Source organism: Dipteris shenzhenensis, chromosome 22 (genome assembly GCF_047967505.1).
Source record: "Dipteris shenzhenensis isolate YYH24624 ecotype China chromosome 22, Dip_SZ_1.0, whole genome shotgun sequence".
In the NCBI taxonomy this organism is placed as follows: domain Eukaryota; kingdom Viridiplantae; phylum Streptophyta; class Polypodiopsida; order Gleicheniales; family Dipteridaceae; genus Dipteris; species Dipteris shenzhenensis.
Window position 1 is genome coordinate 10967574 of NC_141617.1, and position 26801 is coordinate 10994374.

A 26801-nucleotide genomic window follows, 5' to 3' on the forward strand; every position below is an offset into this window, starting at 1 on the left:
TACTATGAAACCTGTATATACAAAATGTTTCAAATCCTTAAGATAGTAGAATATAAAATGCATAAGCATATACAAATGATTCAAATCCTTAAGATAGTGAAATTTGTAACCCTTGATACATTGCAATGCAAACCCTTAAGACAATTGAGATACATATCAATTCCTTGAAAGAAGTTCTCGATACCAATATCTTTAAATGAATGCTAATCCTAATTCAATAATAGGAAGCGGAAAAGCTCCAACTAAACTCATTGTCCCCGAGTGACCCCCATGAAGCGTGTTTCTGTAAAGATCCAGCTCCGTTTTTCCGATCCCGCTACCTTGTCATCTATGCGGGAACACATTAATAAAATGCAGGGCCTCGATCAAGATATACTTCACGTTGGGAAAGAGCTCTCCTCAAAAGATATGGCTATCACACTTTTGTCTCGTGTGGTCTTGGACAGCCAGTACTCTGCCTTCTACTCCTTTCTAATCATGTCTGGCTGCCTCAACACCATTACCTGGAAGGAGCTTGTACCTATGGTCTTGAATCAGGAAGAGCGGTTCCTGAAGCCCTCTAACAAAAAACAAGCCAATGCAACTGCTACAACCGCAGTCTTTCCGATCCCGCTACCTTGTCATCTATGCGGGAACACATTAATAAAATGCAGGGCCTCTATCAAGATATACTTCACGTTGGGAAAGAGCTCTCCTGAAAAGATATGGCTATCACACTTTTGTCTCGTGTGGTCCTGGACAGCCAGTACTCTGCCTTCTACTCCTTTCTAATCATGTCTGGCCGCCTCAACACCATTACCTGGAAGGAGCTTGTACTTGATCTTTGTGGACCCATGCTGGCTGTCTCCTCCTTGTCTATGATTTCAACCGCTACTCTTGGATTTACTTCCTCTCCCACAAGCATCAAGGCTTCAGTCAAAACAAGTGATGCGACAAAACAACAAGTGTCCAATGGGAGTTATCACAAAGCCCTTGGACAAGAAAAACTGGTTTATCTTCTAATACCCTGCATAAGGTGCTTGCTTCAGCCAACAAAGAGCTTGGAAACCTTGTGCTTGTCCAGAAACAACAAAATCTTGGGGCTTCTGAACATAAACCTGAAGTAGTGCGGGGTGCTGATGTTCACCAACATGGACCATCAATCTAGTCATTGTTTCATCAAATGGCATTACATAATATACTATGCAATTACAAGTATCAATGCAATAAGCAGGCTTACGACAATAGTGACAAACACTTGTTGTTTTGTCGCATCACTTGTTTTGACTGAAGCCTTGATGCTTGTGGGAGAGGAAGTAAATCCAAGAGTAGCGGTTGAAATCATAGACAAGGAGGAGACAGCCAGCATGGGTCCACAAAGATCAAGTACAAGCTCCTTCCAGGTAATGGTGTTGAGGCGGCCAGACATGATTAGAAAGGAGTAGAAGGCAGAGTACTGGCTGTCCAGGACCACACGAGACAAAAGTGTGATAGCCATATCTTTTCAGGAGAGCTCTTTCCCAACGTGAAGTATATCTTGATGGAGGCCCTGCATTTTATTAATGTGTTCCCGCATAGATGACAAGGTAGCGGGATCGGAAAGACTGCGGTTGTAGCAGTTGCATTGGCTTGTTTTTTGTTAGAGGGCTTCAGGAACCGCTCTTCCTGATTCAAGACCATAGGTACAAGCTCCTTCCAGGTAATGGTGTTGAGGCAGCCAGACATGATTAGAAAGGAGTAGAAGGCAGAGTACTGGCTGTCCAAGACCACACGAGACAAAAGTGTGATAGCCATATCTTTTGAGGAGAGCTCTTTCCCAACGTGAAGTATATCTTGATCGAGGCCCTGCATTTTATTAATGTGTTCCCGCATAGATGACAAGGTAGCGGGATCGGAAAAACGGAGCTGGATCTTTACAGAAACACGCTTCATGGGGGTCACTCGGGGACAATGAGTTTAGTTGGAGCTTTTCCGCTTCCTATTATTGAATTAGGATTAGCATTCATTTAAAGATATTGGTATCGAGAACTTCTTTCAAGGAATTGATATGTATCTCAATTGTCTTAAGGGTTTGCATTGCAATGTATCAAGGGTTACAAATTTCACTATCTTAAGGATTTGAATCATTTGTATATGCTTATGCATTTTATATTCTACTATCTTAAGGATTTGAAACATTTTGTATATACAGGTTTCATAGTAGTGAGCATTTTTATCCTGACAAGATGGCACCAATGCGAAAGAAATCAACTACAAGAGGTAATTCTAAAACTTTTTGGTACTGATAACCTTGGCATATCTATGATGGACGTGAGCAATATATAACTCATCCTTGTTGGTTGTGATATGTATTCAAAGGAACTAAAACTTATGCATTGAGATCTGGACCATCAAGAAGATCTGTGAGTGAGGAGTGTACGTCTCGTACTCCTTTGATCAATCGAAGATGAGTCTGGAGGAGTATACTAATAAATTTAGTAAGGCTATTAAGAATGTGGAAGTCATCTTTCGTGATCGAGCATACAAGATGATACCTGTTGCCAATCCCGCAAATGGTGATGGCTTCTTCGAGCTTCTATTTAGTTATGATTGGAATCAAAAGGGTGCCACGACTAAGGACAAAGTGCATATATTAGCCTCATCACGTCTCAATCCTAATAGGTAATGTCAATTAATGTTTTTGCACAATTACTCCATAGTGATGCTAATATTTTTTTCCTTTGCCATGATATTAATAGGAAAAAAGAGCTTCTACAACAATTGATGATGGCACGTGGAAATGATCCAGTTGCATCTGCTAAGTATGGGGATGCTCAAAAGTTTCGACTACATGTGAAAAAGGAAACATATTGGCAATACTTGTTTGAGCGAGGGATTTCCATCATCAACAATTTGCGAAGCCATGATTTGGAATTGCCCGATGGGTTTGAGACATTTGCTCGAGAGCAAAGACGACTTCACCTCCAAGAAGCCTTCCCTATGCTTTGGAAGGATATGAAGTCTACTCTTGAAGCAGATAAGCAGCCAGAAATGCAGGAGTCATCCTTACGTTTGGTGTATAGGTTGTACAATAGCAACCCTCTCCTTTCTCTTAGGATTAATAAACTGTTTTACTCATATGTCTACATTCTTTCATACATAATAGGTGGATACGGTCTTTGCATGATACCAATTCATCTGCAAGGATGCCATATGAGGTCATGGCATGGACAAACATGGAGAAAGAGGGAAGCATGTATCCCTTATCTTGGAAAGATAAGGGCATAACGATTTGGGAGATTAATGTGTGTCCTTGGTGGTTGGATTACCCACTGGGAAAGTACATCCCACTGAGAAAAATAGACGTGAAGGTAATACTCCAAAGTTCCTATTCCATAGGCATCTAGACCAATGTCTATATATGCGGGTATCTACCATATACTTAAGTTTGCAACATTTGCTGCTCAGTCTTTGAGAAGAACATGGAAGACAATATGGATGAGGATGAATTGGATGCAGAGAACCGTTATGTGGATATCACATTACGACCTAGATCAACATGGAGACTTTGAAACATTGGGGGATATCTTACAATGTGACATATTTGATATGCAAGCACACAGAACGCTCTGGGACCAAGATGAAATTATTCCAAAGACATACTTTCAAGATATTAAGAAAACTTATTTTGAGGGGGAAAAAGTAGAGATGTTATCTTGCTCCGGAGAAGTTTTAGCAATTGGCAACTTTAAGGGCTATGCTCAGAGTTTTCTCTGTATAGTGGAGATAATTAAGTTGATTAGTGTAGGTGTCATTAAAAATGCAATGGATAGTACTTCACATCTAGATGTCCATAATACTCCGTCTCATTTACAAGTTCATAGTACTTGTAAATGGGGGTTAGCTTTCTTGAAATCAAGTTTTCCCAAGACAGTTTCCTTTAATGTCATGGAAGACACAATGGAATATTATCAAAAGAAAAGGACTATAACACAAATGGGATCGGACGGAGAGTCAGCTATCAAGAAAAGACCTGTGAGACCTCTACTCATACTTATGTAATAGTTAACAACTAGCACTAACGAAAATATAGTATAACCTAGAGTCTTGTCCTTTGTAATTCTTACAAGCAGGTTCTATCGGAGAATATAGAGTCCTCTAAGACTCGAGAGCTGAGAACAAAGCAACGACTCGATTTTCATGCTTCAAGAACCAGTTCCATTAATCAACAACCGAGTTTATCCAGTGAGTATCACTCCTCTCTTTCTTGGTTATGATTTTTTGATTTTGCAGCCAAACTGAAGCTTTCAAGCTAGGATTTGATGCAGATGTAAAGTTGTTTGCATATATGGATGTAATTACAGAGGATATCATTCAGTTGTCGAATGCACCAAAGCTGTAAGTGTTTCTTTTTTTAAGAAATGCGTACATTTAAGAATCTATTTTGGAATATAAGTCATTGATCTAGGAAGATTGAATTGTACATTGTAGGGTTGATGAATTTTTAAGAAAAGTGAAAGCACCAAGTCTGTCACACAATGGTAATTCTTGTGTCGAGGTGGTTCGCTTGGTATGGGCAGATTTTCCCACAAGTTTGGCAGTGGAACTCATAAGTAGTACTACATGCCCAGAGTGGAATAGATTCTCCCTCAAGCTCTCTGCAAGGGTGGCAAAGTTTGCCAATGACTTCGTAGCAGACCAGGGGTGGTACGTGACTTGCTCTCTCCCAGAACATTGGGGCTATATATTTGCACATGCGAAGAAGGTCGAGTTCGAGCTCCATCGATCATATACAGTGCTTCTTGACTTTGGTTATTTACGTGATGATGGAGAGGAGGTACATTAAATCACCTAAATGTTTGTTTATATTGGTCTAATAAGCATGATTTGCTTGTATCTAACTTGAGGTGCCATCATCCATTAGGTTCGCAATCTACAAATGGGTATCTTCTGGCGTGGAAAATCTGACCTCCCACACATGGATCGACAAGCAGGTGCAAATGTCTCTAATAAGCTTTTTTCAGCAAAGACATCAGTGCTACACGAGTGTGACCGTAAACATGTCGCAAAAAGGACACAAGTTGCATCAACTTACTTACGAGGAGGGGCAGAAAGATCAGATTACTTGCACGAGTAAGATCCTATACAAGCACAGATTGAATTTATGGGGTATAATTGAAGTTCTTTCAAGGAAAACAAATATGGATTGTCAAACATCCTCTTATCCCTTTTAGTGCTTCTTGTAGGTGGATACTCAGAACATTCACAGACCCTGGTGATTGCATCATTGATGTCTTTGCAGGTTGCTTTGGGATGGCAAGGCTTTGTGAAGAGTTAGGTCGCCATTGTCTTTCCATAGAGAATGACAATGTTGTTGCTGACATGTGTCTGCGATCAATCAGTACAGAATAGCATTTCCATAAACTATGTAGTATTGACAGTAATACTTGTGATCATCACTTTTGATGTTCTTGTTGAGGTTATCATGTAACACATACTATGTCCTTGCTCATGGTGGTTGTATGGCACAAGAGTGTCTTTATTGCTCTATGCTTTTTTCTCTTTTTTGGATCCATAGTCAGAGGTTACTGTGTGGGGAATGCCGATCCATAGTCAGAGGTTACTGTGTGGGGAATGCCCTTGTCAATATGTATGCCCATTCCGTGAACCTAGATGATGCAAGGGCAGTGTTTGCAGAGATGCCACAATGGGTTCTGGTCTCCTAAGTGCGATGATTGCTGGTTGTGCTCAGAATGGGCATGGCAAGACATCCCTGCAACTGTTCAGGTGCACAGAGAATTTTATGAACTGACCTATTGGGATGTAGTGTCATGGGGTGCTTTGATTGCAGGATGCACTGAACATGTGCATGCTGTTCTTGCTCGAGCTTTTTGGGAAAATGCAACATAGTGGCATGAAGCTTGATTCTATTGTAGAGATTGATTTTCCAAGTTTCGCATCCTTGAAACTTTTGCAGCCTTCCTATATGTCAAAACCTACCCTAACTTCATTTCAGCTTGAGTAAAAAGTCCATAACTTGGGTATAGACTATAGCTTTTACTTTCTGGACATGTCCACCCGACTGTATGTCAAAACCTCTTTTAATTTCATTTTAGCTTGAGTAAACAATCCATAACTTGGGTATAGACTCAATATATTTTTGAATCATTGTCTGGCTACTGAAAGCACTAATCATTGCTAGGGAGTGTTTAATCTCATTTCATGAATGTCCTACCTATGAGTCTGTATTTGTTCCTGCTTTCATATCACACATTTTTTGGAAGGAATGTTGATTTGCCATTGTGGCAATGTAACGATTTACAGGTGCCACAACCAATGTTTCATTGTCCTAGCTACTGAAAGCACTGCAGCCTCAATATTGTTGAGGACTATTTAATCTCATTTCATTAATGTCTTGCATTTTAGATAAGCTTGGTTGAGCTATAGAACAATATGAAGCCTATGTGTTTAAATTAGATTTTTTGGCTTTTTTGGTAGCGTTGGCAGCGAGCAGCCGTTGCTGGTGTACATGTTTGTACCCTTTTTTTTTACCTGAAGTAGTTGCTCAGCATAACAGATGTAATTAACCATCAGGTTTTTTATTGGCAATCTATTTGCCCTAGTACTACGAAACCACAAGGGCATTAGGTTTTTCAGAGATTATGAGTACACATGCACTTGTACGGTTAATACTTTCAAGCAATTAGATTGGATTAAGTGTTTGTGGATGCTTATGCTTGTATGACATCCCTAGAAGAGGGTCGTGTGACCCATGCTACTATTGCTGGCAATGATGGGAGTCAGATGTTATTGTGGGGAATGCCCTCGTCCATATGTATTGCAAGTGCGTGAACCTAAATGATGCAAGGGCAGTGTTCACAGAGATGTCACAGTGGAATGTGGTCTCCTGGAGTGACATAAGTGCTGGTTGTGCTCAGAATGGGCATGGCAAGGCAGCCCTGCAACTGTTCAGTGGAATGCAGGTGAAAAAAAGTCCCTCAATGGCCAAAAATAGATCCAACTCTGCTTCCGCTGTGTTAGATGTCTCTTTCCCCTTATCTGTCTTCTTCAGGGTACCATTCTTTTCATCTACTTTCTTGACCCGGCAATTTGCAATCACATGGCCCTTCTTCTTGCAGTAGAAGCATTCTCCCTGAAACTTCTTCTTGCCGCCCTTCTTCTTTTTGTCACCACTAGTAGAGGACTCACCTTTGGTGAAGGAACCACCTTTGCCTTTCGCAGTGGCAAAGAACGCAGCATCCCCATTGTTGCCTCCATCTCGAGCTTTAAGCCTCAATTCCTCCTCTATAATTAAAGCATAGAACTCCTCTTTTTTGACACCTCAGCGTGTATATAGGGCCCATTGGGGCTTTGTTAGATACTTGCAGAACACTTGTGAAAGCCACAGAAGCTCATAGGGAGCACGCATCTAGGAGTGCAAGGAAGAGAATTAGGAGCACACTTACAAGTTTTCCAAGGAGCATCCAGGGCAGCACCTTGCTGAAGGTAGAAGGATTTATGAGGGAGCTAGGTGTCGTCAGGTTTTGGGCTATGTTTTGAGCAATAAAATTTGCCATCATTTTTTGGCTGTTCTACTGCTGTCTAGAATCTCCAATCCGCGTGTTCAGCAGAGAGTGTTTCTTGTGCAGATTTGTCATATGAAGGTTGATCCACATCAGTGCTCATCTGGTTCAAGATTCTTCCTGTGGTTCTCTGTCCTTCCGCTGCATGGGAGGTCTAGCTAGGTATCAAGGTAAGCTGGGGGGTCTGGTTTAGAAGCAAATGTTGAATTTGATCTCTTTCTAAAGTTGTGATAGAAAAAGAAAAGTCGAATCTGTGCAGTTCGATGAGTGGATTTTCCCTTCCTCATTGGTAGGTGGGGAGGACAAGGTCTCCCAAGCCACCTGGCTATAGTGCCGTCCGAACCATCTAGTCCACACCAAACAAAACACCTTATCAGCCTTTGAGCTGAGTGATACAATCCCTAGAATGAGACCAGCAAGAGCAAATAAACCATCCCATGGTTAGTAGTATTTGCATGACCACAACCCCCTTGGAAGCAACGCCAAGTTTGGCTGAACTCCAAGAAAGGATTTCTCTCATAAAACTCTCTACACAGGATCAATTCGCTGTGAAGGAGAGATGACCACACTAGCAACCCAGTATCTGACAGAAACACCTCTCCGTATCCAAATAGAACCGAAATCAGCCCCCCAATCTGGAGTGTTCTCATCACTACTCCGGATTTATTCCAAATAATGTACACCTGCTCCATTGCAAAATAAAAAGGCTGCCTTGAAATATGTGAGATTCTGTGGAGTGGCATAAAAATAACACCAATGTTATCAGCAAGCTCGTTGTCCAAGATCTCCTCATCTTGCCTTGGGGGAAGTTTCAGCCGAAAAATATTTGCCTGAGATCTCAAAAAGATACTCGTTGCTTCAGCCACAAATAAATACAGAAAAGGGGCAAGATGGCATCCTTGTTGGGCTGATCTAGAAACCTGAAACCTCTCTCCCCTATCTCCTCTGATAAGCACCCCTATGATCCAAGCCAAACCGTAGAAGGGTGCCCTCCAAAAAACCCCAATCTATTGTTCTTGAAATCCAAGAGTAGAATGGCAAGCCTCTAGCCCCTTTGCATAGCTCAATGTTAAGCCTCCCAAAATGAGAAAATATTACTAAATTCTGCCATGCACATAGCCCATTTGGGTATCATCAACGAGATCTAGAACAATGGGCTGCAAACGCAGACTGATAGCTTTGGCTACCTTGATCTTTCCACTATGTGTAATGCCTATAGACAACCTCATTCTTTCTTTCTTGGAATGTAGGGTCGGCACCTGTAGCAACATTACTTTGTTAAATGCGTCCTTTTCTTTGTTTTTTGAGAGTGCGTTTTACATGTTTTCACACCAGTTGCATGTTGAGCGAGACTATAGTGCTGTATTGCAGAATAGCTTCCATGACCACCTTTACTAATGAACAGTTCTAGCTTCCATGCCTACATTTACTAATGGAAATTTCTTCGCTCCTAATGCATGTTGTTGGCTTTCCCTGCTGCAATGCTTTTTAGTTCTGTAGTTTTTGGCCTTCCCATGTTCAGATTTGGAAATATGAATGTGACTTGCATGACCAACATTCAATTGTGAAGGTTGAAATGACCCTCATGAGCTATGTAGATGATCTATTGGAACTCGTTTGTGGATCACAGAGGACATTATGAAAGCTTATAAATTGTGGACCTCAAAGCAAGCTCTTCCTCTGAAATCAGGACAGGTTGTAGGTTTCTAAACGTGTATTTCAAATTATGAGCAATGGGCTTTTTTTGGTCAACTAATATATATATATGTATGTATATGTAGACATACATACATACATACATACATACATATATATGTATATATGTATATATATATATGTGTGTGTGTGTGTGTGTGTGTGTGTGTGTGTGTGTGTGTATAAATATGTACATATATATATATATATATATATATATATATGTATATATATATATATATATATGTATATATATATATATATATGTATGTATGTATGTATGTATGTATGTATGTATGTGTGTGTGTGTGTGTGTGTGTATATGTATACATATACATCTATACATATATATAGATATATATGTATGTATATATATGTATATATGTATGTATATATATGTATATGTATATATATGTATATATGTATATGTAAGTATGTATGTATGTATGTATAAAAGAACATTAATTGATATAATTATCCATCTATCTTCTAGTTGTAAAGCTGTTCTCATGATATCTCATTGAGAAGTATCCAAACTTCCATAACAGGTAAAATTGATTTGTGAATACTGCAAAAATCATGAGGAGATAGAGGTTCCAGATCCTTATTATGGAGGTTCAGCTGGATTTGAAAAGGTTTGAACTTTGTTGGCTCATTTAGAAACCGACATTTTCTTTTTACTCATAACATCCATGAAAGCAAGGCGATGGTTTATTGGTGGATGTATACTTACAGGTGCTTGATCTACTTGAAGATGCATGCGAGTCATTGCTTGACTCATTAATTCCCAGCCTCTTAAAAATTGAGAAAGATATAGCCAAGGAGGGTATCTAAAAAGCCCCTGAGATGTACCTTTCATTCTCTTTCAGAGTTTGTTGATTTAATGATTCTTATATATATTGCATTTATTGTTATACTGTGCTCACAAAGAAGTCTACCTTTGGATGATATGGAAGTGTAACAGAGAAGACTGGGAGTCTGCATCTTGATTGTTGCTTTAACAGATGCGTCCACGAAGGGTGCACATTAATGTGCATTAAAATGGGGCGTTGAAGATCTCGTGCAAGTGCTTTTGCTTTAGGATGCAAGGTGTAGGTAAGGAAGATATTTGTAGCACTATGTGGGTGTTTAAATTATGAAGAGGATATAAATCGACCTGTTAAGTGATTCAGAGATCATGGATTTAGTTCAAGGCAGCTTTGGTTTGTTTGGTTTTCTCCATACCATGAAGGTGATATGATGAACGATCAAGAATTGGGATTCTTCTAAATGAAGAAAATTTTGAGTTTGAAAGCCTTAAATCCTTTGGCTTGGTTGAGATTTGATGTCATTTTTCTTCATTTGCATTCGATTTTCAAAATATGAGAGAGAGAGACAGACAGATAGACAGACAGATTATTAAAAGTCTTAGCTTAAAAAAACTAATGCAATGAGCTGAGGGGTGGAGCCACTAAGTGGGCATCAACCCCCATGATGAATACAAAAGAGAACCCATAATCTTGATCATAACAACATCGATACATAGGGAGAGAGAACCTCCGAGCTCATGGAGTGGGAGTAGGTAGGGACATCAATGTGCAAGGCTGTTGTGGTGGCATAAAACTTGTGAGATCGTTGGCAATTGTCGACATGTGTAGTCCGCTGTGGTCTCTTGGCTATAGCCTTGTGGTGAACAAGTGCCACTATCATTCCCATGGGTCGTCCCTCCTATCTAATGGGCATGGAGGCAAGGTCCCCTAATGTGATCTATGACTCAGTCCACTGTTGAGTCTTATATATGTATGTGAGTCTTGCCGGTCGGTGCTGTCTGGCAAGAAAACCTCAGCAAGTGGAGCTAGGCTATGTGTCCTGATTTTCCCAGAGTAACCGTTCCGGCGTTGGACGGCCTTATGGATGAAGGCCGCTAGGCATATCTGCTGGTCTGGGTAGGACAGGAGACTAGATAGGGGTGTGAAACGATCCCTAAAAAGGTAGTGATAGAAACCTCTGATCTCATAGTACATAGGGCATTTGAAAGTGAAGTGCTCTTCAAACTCAATCTCCTGGTGATCACATAAGGTGCAGATGCGATCCTCTCTATGCCCTCGCATAAGATGATCGCATAAGGTGCAGATGTGACCCTCTTTGAATATGCCCTCCACACGACTACTTTCAATGCGGAGAGGTGTGATGAGACGTGGAATTGCTTGATCGATATCCTTAGGGAGTGGGGGAGGTAAAGCCGTGTGCATCGTGATGGATCAATGAAGCCCTTTGCTAAAATCTATAGGCAGTGGTCTCTATAGAAGCTGAGCTTCACAGAGAGCTCATGAGGTGCCAACCAAGTACTGAATGTAAGTAACCATAAGAGATACTCTTAGATGACCTAATTCACTTCGTGATAGGTGAGGAGAATGGAGGGAGCCTCAATGTTGTATTGGAAGGAGCAGTGTCACAAGAAACGTTTCTAGATTTTGCTAGGTATTTTGTCGAGAAACGGGTTCTTAAAATGTATTTTATATGAATTATATATTAAACATAAATAATTATCTTCAGGTTCTCTCTCTCTCTCTCTCTCTCTCTCTCTCTCTCTCAAGAGCTCTCAAATACACATATACACATTGAGCACTCTCAAAAGAGTCAAGACACAAGTGACAACTTGTACTAGGGCGTTTCGCCCAATGCACTGATGTTTCACCTGTTTCGTCGAAACGTTTAGTCTAGAAATATTTCCAGGTGTTTCGTCTACTTGAAATGCATTTTTTTGTTACACCGAAATGGAGGTAGCTTGCTTATGTGGAATCACAGGTTCTCAAACCATCCATATGTACATGCGTACCAACACCTTTGGTTTCTCTCTACTGCAATATCAGTGTGCATGAAGTGGGGCATGGTATATGTGAGAGATTAGGTGCTGGCTTGTTAGCGATATCATATAGCGTGCTTGCATAATAGTGCTAGGTTTTAGTGTTTGTGAGAGGGACGGGGTTCACTACTCTAGGAACCTTTGCTAGATGTCTTTAGAGTTGTTACTAAACAAAATGTTTATTAACTACTCGTTCTAAATCAAAGCCTGCTTCTTTCGTAGAACTAGACAGCTACAAAAGCTCATTAATGTCTATGAAAGATTAGATTGAAAAGAAACCAGATACAATGAAATCTAACGGTGAGGCACTAAAAATGGGCTCCTCTATCCAAGCCTGATGCCTGTGACAAGAAATAAAAGTAATACAACTTGCTATCGCTGCAAGAGAAACCCACAAAGGGGGAGCAAACATCAAAGAAAATCCCTTGGTTGTCTACCAATCAGCCACCCACCCTCCCTCGAGTTAGACCTGTGTATGTTGTCTGTGGAACCAACATGAATGGATGGTTGAGGAGACACGAGGAGATCGTCTAATAGTGACTCATGATATGGTGAGGGATGCGGTTGAGAGAGAAAATCAATGATAGAACGTTGTTGTCGCTCGGCTTGTCTATGTCCATCTCCCCTCCTCTATAGTCTACATGATGTGGCTTGTTGTCTCCAATGGTTTGTCTCGCTACATGATCGTGCTTTGAGTGGGCTTGCCTAGTCCCTCATGTGCTCTCCTCTGTGCTTGTATAACTTGGTCTCAATGTCTCTAGGCCTCAAGAAGGGAAATAGCCACCCTCTGTGGATCCGAATATGCTAGGAACCCTCTGATCAGGACGAAACTAGTACTAAAAAGAGTGGTACCGTCCATGGATCTCATAGTATACAGGGCATTTGAAAGCATAGTGATCCTCTGTCTTAGTCTCCTGCATATCATATAAAGTGCAAATTTGTCTCTCATGTTGGATGCCCTTTGCTCATCTTGTCTCAACTCGTAGCATGTGTAAAGATACTCGAAATTGACCCATCGAGATCCTCAATGCATGTGGTAAATGAATATGGGTGTAGCTTGGTGATTCAATGACCCCCCCCTCCGCGAGATTTGTAAGCAATGATCTCTATAGAAGCCGAGTTTCATCGAAAGCTCAATAGGTGCTTACCACGTCATGAATGTGTAGAGTTGCAAGAGATTCTCTCTGATGACTTGGTTCACCTCCTGACAGAGGCAAGCAGAATGGATAGAGCCTCAAGGCTATACTGAAATGGTTCTATCTATCTATCTATATCCCTTGGCTTGGATAAAGGGAGAAATGCGGTCTCAAAAGGGTCGTAAGGAATGGATTAAAATGGATTAGTCCTAATGAAAGAGCCATGGTAGGGCCCAAAGAGTCCTAACCCCGCCTCACCTAGGTGGGTTAAGCCTACCTCTTACACCCCTCTTACACCTAGGTGGGGCCATCATATTCAAAAATCAAAATTTGAAATTTCTCATGTTGAATTTCCTCCCTTCTCCTCTCTTCTTTCTCCCTCCCTCTCTCCTCCTCCTCCCTCCCCCTTACCTCCTCCTCCATGCATGCTCGTTCTCTCCCTCCCTCCTACTCCACGCCTCTGTTGGTCCTCCCCTCCTCCTCCACGCTTGTTGATTCTCTCTCCTCCTCTTCATCTTCTGGTCCTCGCTTCTCCATCTCTCCTCCTCACTCTTACTCTTTGATGCTTGCTTCTCCACACCTGCTCCTTCTCCATGCTTGCTACTCCACTTGTCTTCACTTCTTTACTCATGGCGCCATTCAAGAACGTCTCCAACAAGTACTAGGTTCACTTAGAGTTGGAGGCTAAATATGCAAGCACACGCAGTTTGGGATTAAGGGAAGGTTTCAAACTCCACAGTCTTTGTTTGCAAAGAAAGAAGCATCTTGACCTTTGGATAGAAGGATCCTTGTATCCTTTAGATCGTGCCACTCGAAAGAGTCGTCCTTTTCATATAATGCATGAGCTTGTTCGGTTTGTTAGCAATGGACATGCTGGGTTGCTTGGTTATTATAATCAATTGAACAATGCTTGGACAATGGCAATGCAAGTAAGCGAGGTGCACAGAGCTGAAGCAGAACAATCAGCACATTTAGAAAACAATACCATTGTTGCAATGCATAACTCTATACAGAAGCTTCAATGTCAAAACAAGGATCCTCATGATAAAGCAAATGGATTGAACTTGGAGCGACATGAATTGCAAGAATCACTTTGTAAGTTGGTGGAAACTAAAAAAGGTTTGGAAAGATCTATATACTTTCAAATTCAATGGGCTGTAGAGAAGGAACGAGAGAAGATAGAAGAAAGAGTACAAATGATGAAAGAAACACCTTTGGGATTGAAGGATAAGAAAAGACACTTACTATACATAGATGCATTGGCACCTACTCTGGTGGTGCCAGAAAGAGGAGAATCTGGGCTACAAGGTTGGTTATCCAATGTTCCAATGAAATTAAGGTTCAGGATGAATTTGAAAGAGTTTATGCAATCAATAATGAAAGCATATGAGGAGTCACACATTACACATTACATGGTAAACCTGGCACCATCATAATATTTAGCACGCACTTTATGAAAATTGTTTGCTATTTGCTGAATGTTGTTCGTCATGTTTACACCATATTCTCTATGCGCACGGACCATGGTTTATACAGAATTGGTGTCCTTTGTCCATTTGGAATACACAAGGCATGGATAAGTCACACTATAGAATCAAGGTAGTCTACTTCAAGAACTCAAGGCATGGTGGTGGTGTCACTTGTAGCAATGCATTGTATGAGATGTTCAATTGGCTTTTCAGATGTTTACTAGATAGGACTTTGAAGTCTGAAAAGGCAAAGCATCAGAACTTGTAAAAGCAGTTCAAATTGTATAAAAAAATAGAAGGTATAGTGCTTGGAAAGCATCCATAGGGAGTTGAGGAGTCGTACGTTGGTTATAAAGTTGAGTTAAACAAGGGAGTAGACCAAAAACCGAAGCTATGCTATAATTGTATCTCAATTGTATACCACTATGAAATGTATTAAGTGCATGTTTTGACCACAATTCGTGTGGAATCGGGGTCTCTATGATGGGTGGCGGGGTAGGCTTGGGAACGGGGTGGGGAGGTAGGGTGTGGGGTTAGGGAGGTTGGGGGAGGGGGGGGCAGGGGGAAGGGGGGGGGTGGGGGGGAGGGGAGGGGGGGCAGGGGAAGGAAGAGGGGGCGGGGTGGAATCCTAAACCTAATTGAAAGGGGAATAAAAAGATGATGGGCCTATATAAAATGCTTTTTAAATCCCTAACTCTCATTATTCGATGGTAAGAGTAATGAACACTGCCAAGCCAACAGGACTCGTCTCTTTCCTTCTTCCTCCAGCTCCATGACCTCCATGTCCTTTGCACACATGAATCTCTCTGGGAATGCAAATCCCTCCGGTGGCACCTCCCGTGAGCCCTCCCCTAACTCCCATGAGGGGGGGGGGGGGGGGGAGGGGAGGGGGGTCAGGGGAAGGAAGAAGGGGTGGGGTGGAATCCTAAACCTAATTGAAAGGGGAATAAAAAGATGATGGGCCTATATAAAATGCTTTTTAAATCCCTAACTCTCATTATTCGATGGTAAGAGTGATGAACACTGCCAAGCCAACAGGACTCGTCTCTTTCCTTCTTCCTCCAGCTCCATGACCTCCATGTCCTTCGCACACATGAATCTCTCTGGGAATGCAAATCCCTCCGGTGGCACCTCCCATGAGCCCTCCCCTAACTCCCATGAGCCTTCTCCGAACTCTTGTGAGCCCTCCCCCATCTCTCGTGACAATTAGCCGAACTTTCATGAGCCCTCCTTGGACTCGTATGAGCAGGAGCAATAAGAGTATCATGAGCCCTCCCCTGATTCGTCAAACTACTCAACTCTCTCCTCCCTATGTGCAACAGCCCATGAAAAGAGACCTCCTCTCCCCACGAGAGACAAACCACCGCTCTCCATGAGAAGTCTCATGACCTTAGGACTCCCTAAAGTTTAACCTAAACTAACTAAACCCCTCTAAACCACATGTTTCCTTTTTACTTTATCACTAAACTACCATTGTCTTCATACCCCATGACCATGCACGCTATGAAGCAACCGCTTCTTGAAACACCTCTAAGTGGCATCTTATAAACATACACTCCTCCCCTCTGTTGCTACCCTGAATACCTCATCTTTACGTGTTTCCTTTGCGGCTCCATTCGCAATCCTTTCCTCTCAAATTTGTCTGTTCGGCGTATTGTGATCTCCCTGCTCGCATTGGCATGGCAACCTATGACACTAAGGTCTCTCCCAGGGCTGATCTCCCAGCAAGATATAGGCAAAGTTGAAGGGAAAAGAGGTGACTCGTTTTTGGACCAGATGCCATAGAGCCCTTGAAGAAGCACAATTGAGGAAGAGGTGGGGAGTGTCGTCTTGTGCTCTATAACACCTTTTGCACCATCCATCTCCTTGACCAATTTGCTTAGCCCTGCTAGCCGTCCACACCATAGGATCAACCATAAAAGACATGATTGTTTCTCTGGAATACTCCTATCCCTCAATCCCCCTGTTGAGCAGAACATTTTTTAGCATCTCGCTGAGATCGAGAAACTTGCTAAATGGCTTCTTGAAAAGCAAACATCAAGGAAATCCACAATGATCCCCCTTCCTCTTCTATAACCAATAATAAATATAGTACTTATGCCAATAGAAGGGGTCCCTTTGCTACCACCTAAGTGGCCTAGGGACAAAACAAAGAAGGCACCATGAAAGCCCCATCAAAGGGATGGAGTTTAAGGCATAAACACACAAGGAGGATTCAAAGGAAGAGCAAATGATAGAAGAGCATTGTAGGAAGTTCAAAGTAGACAAGAGGCCATGGATTCACGTCTGGGTACCTGCGCCAGCCTCCACCAAGTGTGAGAAAGCTGCCATACAGAGCGAGACCAGGAGAAAGAGCCCTTAGAGAAATCAAACAGCTATAGAACAGCACTGAGAACCTGATCTCACACGCTCCTTTCCAATGCGTTGTATGAGAGATCGCACAGGGATACAAAGATGACGTGCGCTTCGGTACATGTGCTATGGGGGTGCTCCAAGAGGCTCCGGAGCAAGTCACAATAGGGCTCTTCAAGGAGGTGAACTTTTGTGTCATCCACGCAAAGCGCATCACTGTGATGGACAAAGACATAGCTCTAGCAAAGCGGCTAGGGATGGATCCCAGCCTTAGCCATAGAATATCATTAGGACTTAGAAAATCTCCTTGCCTTTTGGAGGCACAACTTTATATTTGATGCCCAAAGGATAAACTCTTTTAATAAAAAACACTCAATTTTCTATAATATCGCATTGTTGAGTTTCCTTTGTATGTTTATAATGCATTTGGCCGTTTATTTTTAATGTTGAAAGGGTAAGTAATGCTCTCTAAATGTGAAAGTGAAAATTGAATATAAAAATGGCATTTACCTCTATATGTATCATATCCCTTTTTAAAAAAATGCTAAATCATAAAATTCTCAAAATTTTTAGAAAAAATTTAATATGAAAGCATAGGAAAATACCAACAAAAGAAACTACACCTCATTTTGAATGTCCTTCATTTCTTGAAATAAGACTAGGAAATGGCAAAAAATTTAATGATGCACTAGTCAAACACATTAACTATCTTCAAAGTTGCATGCACTTCTCTACATGACGGTCGATCTTTTCACCATTTAAGATAAATTTGGAGGACTTTGACATGCCATTCTCTATGATCAAGAGGTCTTCTCGCACATCCCTTAGATTCTATTGTGGTGCGACAGTCACATTCTTGACATCTCTCTGATCAACATCAATAAACAAACGTACCCCTGTATTGTCTTCATTGTTAGAGTCAATGGGAAGCCATTGGTTTTCTTCTAGCTCCTGTACTAAAAAGCTAAATAAAACATTGGGTGTGATATATGGTATCTAATAACCACATTGTCCTTACATGCATAACATTGGAACACATCACCCTTTTGTTCACCTGACCTAGTTTCCTAATTCATCGCAAGTAAATCTTCAAGCACATTTTCATCTACACGCTTGTAGGACCACATAGTTTTTATTCTATGCATACGTATACTCTAAAAACAAGAAGAAAAAATGTACATAGGCATAAACCAAGATAACCTTGCCCATTCAAATCCAAATGTGAACTTCATGGCCATGCCCACATTCTTTGCAATCTTGTCCTTGTATGATTGCAATGTCCTCAAGTCCACCATGTTGCAATCCATGTCTTGAAGCTGTGGTGGTGCAATGCTTTGTAGACAGCCATTTACTAGTGGCCCCATGGACATCATGCAAACTTGATGGCTAATTTTCTCAAGCACATGTGTGTGTGTGCGCACGCGTGCGCGTGTATTCCATGTAATCATTTTATTTAAAGTCTTGTCATTCCCTACTTGGCCACCAGAGAACATGGGAGGTATGACATCCCCATTTGGAAATATTATGTTTAGTTTATAAAAGCTCTTATTCATGGGAGAAGTTTTCCCTTCAACTTCGAGGAGTGGGAACCAGTCGAGTCATTCATAGGCAAGTTCACAGCAATTCATGAGGATTTAGGTAAGAAAATGCATGCTAGGGAGAAGTCAACCTTCTTTGCAAAAGACGTGTGTATTGGTATGATGTAGTATACATCACTCCAAGAACATATTTTTGGATCTTGTTCTAAATGCAATTTTTATTGCTGGCAGCGGTGGAGACTTTCAGCTTCCGTTATACCTAGATGCTCCTCAAGAGGACTCTGATACAGCTAGAGCATGTGATGCACCTGCACGATCCTCTATCTTCTCCTTGCCCCAGCTCCTCCCGTACCATTGCTCCTCTAACGTCTGCTCCAACATCTCATCGTCATGTCTTTTTTAGCTTTATGCTTTTGTACTCTGAACTATTGGAGAAGCATACTAGAGAACCTCTGCTACTAGTCTAGCTCTATACTCTCAATTATTGGGGAAACATACTGGAGAAGCTATGCTACTAGTCTAGCTCTAAAGCTGTATACATACTTTGAATTGTAACATTCCTCCTTCAGTTGTAACAAATAGTAATGCAAACTAATTTTTTTTAATCCTATATGAAACTTTTGTACATTAATTATTCATAATGGAAAGCTTATAGTATTTACAAGTGATAAGGTCTCGGTCTTTGTTAATTTTACTGATTTCCCATATGCTATCTTTAAAGCCTTGTAAGAAGGTACCCTTGTGTCTTGATTTGAATTCAATATTTCTACCATAGACTAATGCTACATGTTATATGCACTGGAAATAAGAGAAATGATTAATTCTATGTAAAGACATCCCAAATGGGATTAATCATTGACAGAAATCAAAACTCATATTACATGTCAATTGTATCAATACAAAAATCAGTGATACATAAGCAGAGACATCCCAAATGGGATTGTGGAGATAAAATAAAAAATCATATTACAGGTATTATATCAATACAACGAGTGAGTCATAATCAAAATCTAAAGTCTATCTATGATGACAATATCTACTCCTATGTAGATGAAGTCAAAGGCCACTATGAAGGTTACTCCATCAGGCTGCTGTGAAGGAGGCTGCTGATCAAGATGAGGCTGCTCATCAGGCTACTATGAAGGAGGCTGTTGATCAGTAGGCTGAGGCTGCTCATCAGGCTGCTCTATGGATTCTCCATACATTGATGATTGCCCTCACTGGAAAGCTTCTCTTCCACTTTGGCACTGCCCCCCTCCTCTTTCATACCACTTGGGTAGGCTGCTTCTCTTCATCAAACAACATGCTTCATGATATTAGTAGCCTCCGTGACAGTGGGGTCCTTGGTTCCAGAAGCACTAGCTCTAGATCTCTCTTTGTGTCTCCCTCGAGATAATTTATGAGCATAACTTAGGAACTTTTCTATGACCATGAAACTACATCCATCCACTTTCACCGATGTAAAGCTATCCTCTGAAACCTTCAATCAAGAACAATAATAAGAAATATTAGATTATATTTTGTTTCACAATGACATTTGTACAAGAGTCATTATGAATATATAGATTTATATACTTAAGCATGTCTGGTTGCGGATCTGCAAAGTAAGTATCTAACAAATACTTGGCATGGATCATTGTCCTCCACTTACATGAATGGGCATCATCCTATTGTGGCGCATGCACAAACTTAACAACCTTAAGATATGGTTTATAATTGAGGAGGCCAAAAACATCATTGAACATCCAGAAATGCCCTTACCTTTAAGTCCACAATTTGAACACTATCTAGTAGGTCCACATTTGGAGAACAATGATCCAAGACATCCAATAACCTTTTTAGGCCTTTGCAAGATAAGATCAATTACCTGAGAACAGAAAAAAGAATTGTATTAGTCACCCACTCTCCCCGTGACCTCAAAGCTTGCAAACAATCTTGGGTCAGTGTTATATCTCTCACAGAAGTGGCATCTTGAAACTTGAGGATAAAATTTGATCCCAACTTAGTTATCCTTTTATTATTTCTAAGGCCCCTTAGGGCAGTCTCTTGGATGAATTTCCTGTTGGAAGCATCCCTCTACTATATCATGGCCTACTCATAAGAAGCCTTTCCCCTTGTGTCCTTGCTATGTGTTACCTCCTCTATATGTATCCCTTCATCCTTTGGTTTCCTTGCTAGTGGCATAAATAGAATATCCCTCATTTTCAGTTCCACCCAATTATAAGGATGAACGGGTCTGTCGTATCTACGTTGGACTTCTTATCACTTTAGTGGAATGTGAGAGCTAAACAGATTGTGTGGGACAGTTTTTCAATAATGTGCTTAAGAATGCGATTTGGCCTGTTGGACAACTCCCAACCCTCCAAATCGTTTTCTTAAGCACACTTTTGCATATGTTTCTTGTTGCATATTTTTTCTTTCTCTTCTTCCTCTATAGGGCCAATAGGGACTACTTTTGATTTATACATTGCTGGTTGTGTTATCTTTCAGCTTTGTTAGACTTCTAATCAATTTAGTGGAATGTGAGACACAAACAAATTGTGTGGGATAGCTTTTCAATAATGTGCTTAAGAAAGCGATTTGTCTTGTTGGACAATTCCCAACCCTCCAAATTGCTTTCTTATGCACATTTTTGCATATGTTCTTGTCGCATGTTTTGTCTTGCTCTTCTTCCTTTACAGGGCCAATAGGGACTACTTTTGATTTTCTACATTGTTGGTTGTTATTTTTCAGTTGTGTTGGACTTCTGATCAATTTACTTTCTTAAGCACATTTTTGCATATGTTCTTGTTGCATGTTTTGTCTTGCTCTTCTTCCTCTATAGGGCGAATAAGGACTACTTCTCTAATGAATCTCTTGCTTGTAGGCTGGAAGACTATCATGGCAAGGAGAAAGCAGACAACCAGGGTGGTTGGTAAGGGGCCACCCATTGGTCAAGCTGCCATTGCCCCTACTGCTAGTGCCAGTGTTAGAGGATCTCATAAGAGGAAAGGGAAGTCTGTGCATATCCTCAAACAAGAAAAGAAGAGGAGGTTTTCCCAAAAGGTGTCAGTGCTTATGGAGATAAGGAAGGCACAAAATGCCATGGGATATGCAATACCAAAGGCTCCCTTTCAAAGGCTTGTGAGGAAGATCTGTGATGAGAATCGGTTAGGTTATAGATGGCATAGGTGTCAAATGTTTTCCCTCCAAGAGTCGGCTGAAGATTGGAGATAGAATTCTCCTAGGATGGTTGAAAGATGACACAACCAGCAATGTAGAAAATCAATATTATCCAAGCACATTTCAAAACACTGATTAACACAATCATATATGCTTCCAACATAGATAAATAGGAAGAAATTGATGCCCCTACTTTAGAACAAACTACCCTCATAACACACTTTATACATGTGCTAAGAAAGCGATTCTGAGGTTTGAGAGGATGCCCAACATCCCAAATCGCTTTCTTGAGCACATTACACCTATTACTCCAAATTGTCACCTGGTGTTTCAATTGCCAACTATCTTTTAGAAGCTTGAAGAGAATAGCATCACCAAAATTCCAAATGAAAAAGAAACTGATGCTCCTACTTCAAAACAAACTATCCTTAGAGAAAACTTCAAATGTGTGCCTAAGAAAGTGATTTTAAGTGTTGAGGGGATGCATGTGCCTAAGAAAGTGATTTTAAGTGTTGAGAGCACGGTTGATAGATGTGGAGCGTACACAATGGAATGAGATAGTAGAGAGCAGATTTGGAGTGCGAGCGACAGTATGAGATAGCAGAGAGCTCAAGTAGACAGACGAATGAGGTACCAGGAGAGGTATATGCACCTACCTCCAAAAACGGTCAGGCCACGTTGGAATGCATGTACACATGCCATAAATAGAAGGAATTCCCATTTAGGCCCCAGGTATGACCACCATACATTCCATAAATAGAAGCATGTCATAATAAAGGCATCATCATCGAGAATCATGCCCCACCAATGGCTATTGTACGGACATTGGGAGTCGTGCCCACGGGTGTACAAGACTGGAAAGGCTTACTTCACGCCTCCTACTCTCTGATTCTCTCTTGCCTTCTTTTTTTCTCCCTTTTGGCCTCCTATAACACCACCGTACTCTACTCTTTCAACCACCTACAGCACCACCATACTCTGCTCTTCTTCCATGTCGATTCTTAGACTATAACAACAACAACTTTGGCCGTGCTGGCCATGCTGGAGCAGCACCTAGGAGGTATGCAATTACCAAAAGTTTGGAAGAATGAAAACTCTTTTCAAAAAAAATTTAGCCAATAGGCCAAATCCTTTTCTTTAGCACAATCTTGGGATTGTGCTTAAGAAAGCAATTTTAGGGAGTGGAGGCCTGGTCAACAGGCCAAATCGCTTTCTTAAGCACAATCTTGAAAATGTGCTTCAGAAAGTGATTTGGCCTATTGGCCAAGGCCTCCACCTGAAATCTCTTTCTTTAGCACAATCCTAAAATGTGCTTAAGAAAGCAATTTTGAGCTCTGGAGACATGACCAACAAGAAAAATCGCTTTGTTAAGCACAATTTTAAGTTTCCCTTGGGTTTGATTATTTCTTAGGCTTAGCAATCTAAACTATTCTATTTCCTTTTAGATCAAGGGGATCGAGGCAGAGTCTCCCCAAAAAGGAGGCTAGATTTCACCTCCCAAATTGTGTCCAGCCAAAATCATATACCAGGTAGAATCATTACTCATTGTGTAGATACTATATAATCGCTTTCTTGAGCTCAATTCTTGAAGTGTGTTAAATTACTCCTTCAAACACAATTTTTGTTGTGGTTCTGCTCTCTATTTGGTTGTTTATGCTTTTGAAATATATTTTCTTGCCAGATCAAAAAGATAAGGGTAAAGGGCAACAAGAAAATACAATGGAGTTGACTGCTCGGCGGGTTGTGGTCAAGGACCATCCTAGAACTGGTATTTTCATCATTCAATGTGTGCTTTTCAATGTCATGTGTCCTTAAGAAGTGTGGGGCCTCTAATAAATGTGGATGCAAAGCAATGTTAAAATGTGCTTTAAAAAATGATTTTGGCTGTTGGAGTATTGTCAAACAAGCCAAATTGCTTTCTTGGGCACAAATCTGGAATTTGTTCTTTCTTAAGAAGATGTTTGCCTTTTTATAGCTATATACATTTAATGCCCTCATAATATCTCTAGCTACTATTTAAGTGCACCAGTTTCTCTTTCAAGCCTCACATTTTGCTCAAGTTCTCCTCCTTTTTTGATTGGTCATGCATTGAAGTACTTTTTCTTTGTCTGATCTAACAAACAAGGGTAAGATCTCCCACAAGGATACCAAGGTAACAACTTTTGATTTTGGGTCAGAGACTATCCTATTCCAGGTAGAAAATTTTTTAAAGCTAATTTATTAAAGTGATGCTTCCGAATGTGCTCAACATGTTAAAATATCAATTGAGAGAATTACTAAGAAATGTGCTTAACAAAGCAATTTAGCTTGTTGAGAAAGCCTCCATCAGGCCAAATCACTTTCATTTATGAAGCATCACTTCAATAAATTTTCTCAAAATGGTGCCTTATATCAAGTTGAATTTCTATTTGTCTTAAGCTCAATGTGTAATTTTTCTCTCTTTTAAAATATGTTTGCTTTATTAGAATCATAAGATAAGGGTAGGGTTTCCTCTAAGAGAACTATGAACTTCACTTCTGATGTTACCCTCATGGAGCATCCTAAACCTGGTATAGTCTCATTTTATGTATCTTGATTTTCTTGCGTTGATGTCTAGACACAAGTAGATATTGATGAAGAGTTTTAGATGATGTAGGGAAAAGGAAAAGGGTTCAAGAGTATCAAGTACCCCCAGGGAAAGGACATCATCACATGCCCCGAAAGGTTCCAAGGCAAGAGAAGAAACAAAAACATGTGATGAACTGCTTTTTAACTTCCTTCATAAGTGTAATTACTAGCATGATTTCCATATTTTCCATGAAATGTTCAACAAGGAGCTGGATTATTCACTTTTGGTGGACCAACACATTGAATTTTTGGATGAACAATGCAACATCTTTGAAAACCTCACAAGGGAGGGCAGGATTTGTATTGGAAATAAGTATCACATCCACATCAAGGATTTATTGACAAATAATAAGTTCAAGTCTTCCTTTCATAAGAGATATGACCTTTTTCCAAAGCATGTTAAGGCAGAGTGCAACATGCACAGTAAAAATTGCAAACTTATGGAGGAATGTTTGGGGTTTGTACTGCACCTGAACTACCATGATGTTGACACTAAGGAAGGCTTGGAGACACAAGAGGATGAGGAAGTAGATGAGACGCCCTGGGATCAAGAGTAACTCCAAGAGGAGGTGGAAGTATCAGAGAAGGAGGACGAAGAGGAGGTGATAGTTGTAGTCAAAAAGAGTGATGAAGTTGCTACGCTCGACCTTGCAGCACTAAGGTAAGACACACTTAACAAGACAATAAGGATTTAAGGCCTTGACATCAAAAGTTGTAGCCGTGCTTTGCCATTGCTTCCCACTTTCTAAATTGGAGATATCGAGTATATTCTTCTTCATGACATTCAAGAAATATTTGACTTGAGGGAAGATTACGCGTTGGCATTGATTGCCCAAGCCTGTTGGATTCTGAAATCATTGCGGAGGATGACCCTTTCCACGGCATGGAAGAAAACTTCAACTCACAAGAATGTCTATCCATGTGCTTTGATGAAGCTCAAGAATGTATGGGAGACTAGGACATCGATGACGAGACATTCATGAAGATTCAAAGGGACTTTAAATTTGACAAGATCGGAAAAAGGGAGGAGCAGAAGAGAGTACTAGAAGATATCATAGAGTGAAGCATATTCCTTTGGAAGGACAAGGATCTAGAGGCAGATGAGAATATGAAGGTGAGTAATCTTGTCTTTTGGTAACTCTGCTCTCATTTTCATTTGAGTGATCTTGTCTTTCGATATCTCTGTTCTCATGTTGCCTTTAATGGTTTGTGCAGTTGTATGTTGAAGATGATTCATTCCTTGTGAGGTCTTGTGGGACTAGGGAGAGAGGTCTTGGCCATCTTGCCAGCCTCTCTCAGTCTATTAAGAGGCTCTCTTCTGCAAAACTATTAATTTATCACAGGAATTTAAGCAAGGATGGTGAGACATCTATTTGGTTCTTCAAGGCTTTGTCAGAGTTATTAGGAGGTGACCAAATCAACTAGCAGAAGGACAAGATCATTCTTGTCAAAAAAGTCTCTACTTACAATATTTTTTGTTACTATCCTAGTAGCTCTAGGGCAGGATATTATCTTGCTTACACTACCTATGCCTTGCATGTGGCATTACAAGTCCTCTAAACTTAGATGTTCATGGAAAACACCATCTTCTTAAATTAGAGAGCCAGCTTTAGCTCATAAATCCATTCAATCTGAAGAAGACAATCCAATTCAACAGCAACAAAGGTAGCAGATGGAAGTTTAAAAGGCAAAGGAGCAAGATAGTCCTGTTGATGAGATTTCAAAAGATGATATCAATTAAACTTGCAAAGAGGGCCTTCAGTCTTAGCTAGAGAAAAGTTAGCTCAATACAGTGCAAAGTCAAGCATCATATAGTCATTGTTTTGACTATAGTAATTGTACAAACATTGTATTGTTAGTGAGTTTTCAAACTCTTGCAAAGTCTAGCAACAACTAATTTTTTATCATATTGTATCTTTGCTTTTGATAGTAGTTTTATTGAATTTCAAACCTTGCATCATATAGCCACTGATTTACTCTAGGAACTTAAGTGTACATGTATTGAATTTGCAAGTTTTACATAATATAGTCATTGCTTTGATGTACTGAGCTATACATTGTACATTTTGTTACAAAGTTCCTAAGCTCTATCTATCCACCTGTGGTTCATAAAAGTCTTTGATTGTCTCCATTCCACATGTCTCTGTGCAGGAGTTGAGTTATCCAAGATTTTCCTTCTTCATTCTTTTTGGGCCATCTTGAACGCTAGTTTGACTTTTGATGTAACCACTTTTTTCTTACATTGCAACCTTTAAAGCATACATCGATAGAACCATTGGAAAATTTCTTTGAGGCTATTTGCCTTATGTGCTCCTCCAAAATGTTATGTCGGAAAAATGCATTTCATGCTGTGTAGTGAGACTTCTCCATTCCTTGAGTTGACCAAATTGCAAGGCATCCATATTTTTTTACAAAATATGGAAGATGGTTGTAGATAATATGTTGCATTTACAATA

General features: G+C 40.5%; 2 protein-coding genes across 3 annotated transcripts in view; both read left to right on the forward strand.

Moving 5' to 3' along the window:
* The window catches only part of LOC147887721 (uncharacterized), a 58117-nt gene extending 47623 nt beyond the window's left edge, over positions 1-10494 (forward strand). Inside the window, exons 4-6 of one of the 2 annotated variants that reach the window (XM_087393624.1) lie at positions 9172-9239; positions 9785-9871; positions 9972-10494. In XM_087393624.1, the coding sequence (XP_087249750.1) occupies positions 9172-9239; positions 9785-9871; positions 9972-10070 (254 nt within the window). In that variant the 3' untranslated portion in view covers positions 10071-10494. The remainder of the gene's footprint in view (positions 1-9171; positions 9240-9784; positions 9872-9971) is intronic. The other variant, XM_087393625.1, reaches the window with a different exon arrangement.
* On the forward strand, positions 4742-5868 carry LOC147887722 (uncharacterized). Its single transcript, XM_087393975.1, has 4 exons — positions 4742-4795; positions 4883-5091; positions 5205-5260; positions 5711-5868. The coding sequence occupies exons 2-4, from the start codon at positions 4898-4900 to the stop codon at positions 5866-5868; spliced, it is 408 nt and encodes a 135-aa protein (XP_087250101.1). The 5' UTR covers positions 4742-4795; positions 4883-4897.
* Positions 10495-26801: the final 16307 nt, after the last annotated feature.

Excerpts from the sequence above, each read along its gene's own strand:
- LOC147887722 (XM_087393975.1), top strand. The coding sequence starts at position 4,898 with ATGGGTATCTTCTGGCGTGGAAAATCTGACCTCCCACACATGGATCGA. Across the intron at positions 5,092-5,204 it reads AGATCAGATTACTTGCACGA|GTGGATACTCAGAACATTCA; the intron begins GTAAGATCCTAT and ends TGCTTCTTGTAG. Across the intron at positions 5,261-5,710 it reads CATCATTGATGTCTTTGCAG|AATGGGCATGGCAAGACATC; the intron begins GTTGCTTTGGGA and ends GGTTGTGCTCAG.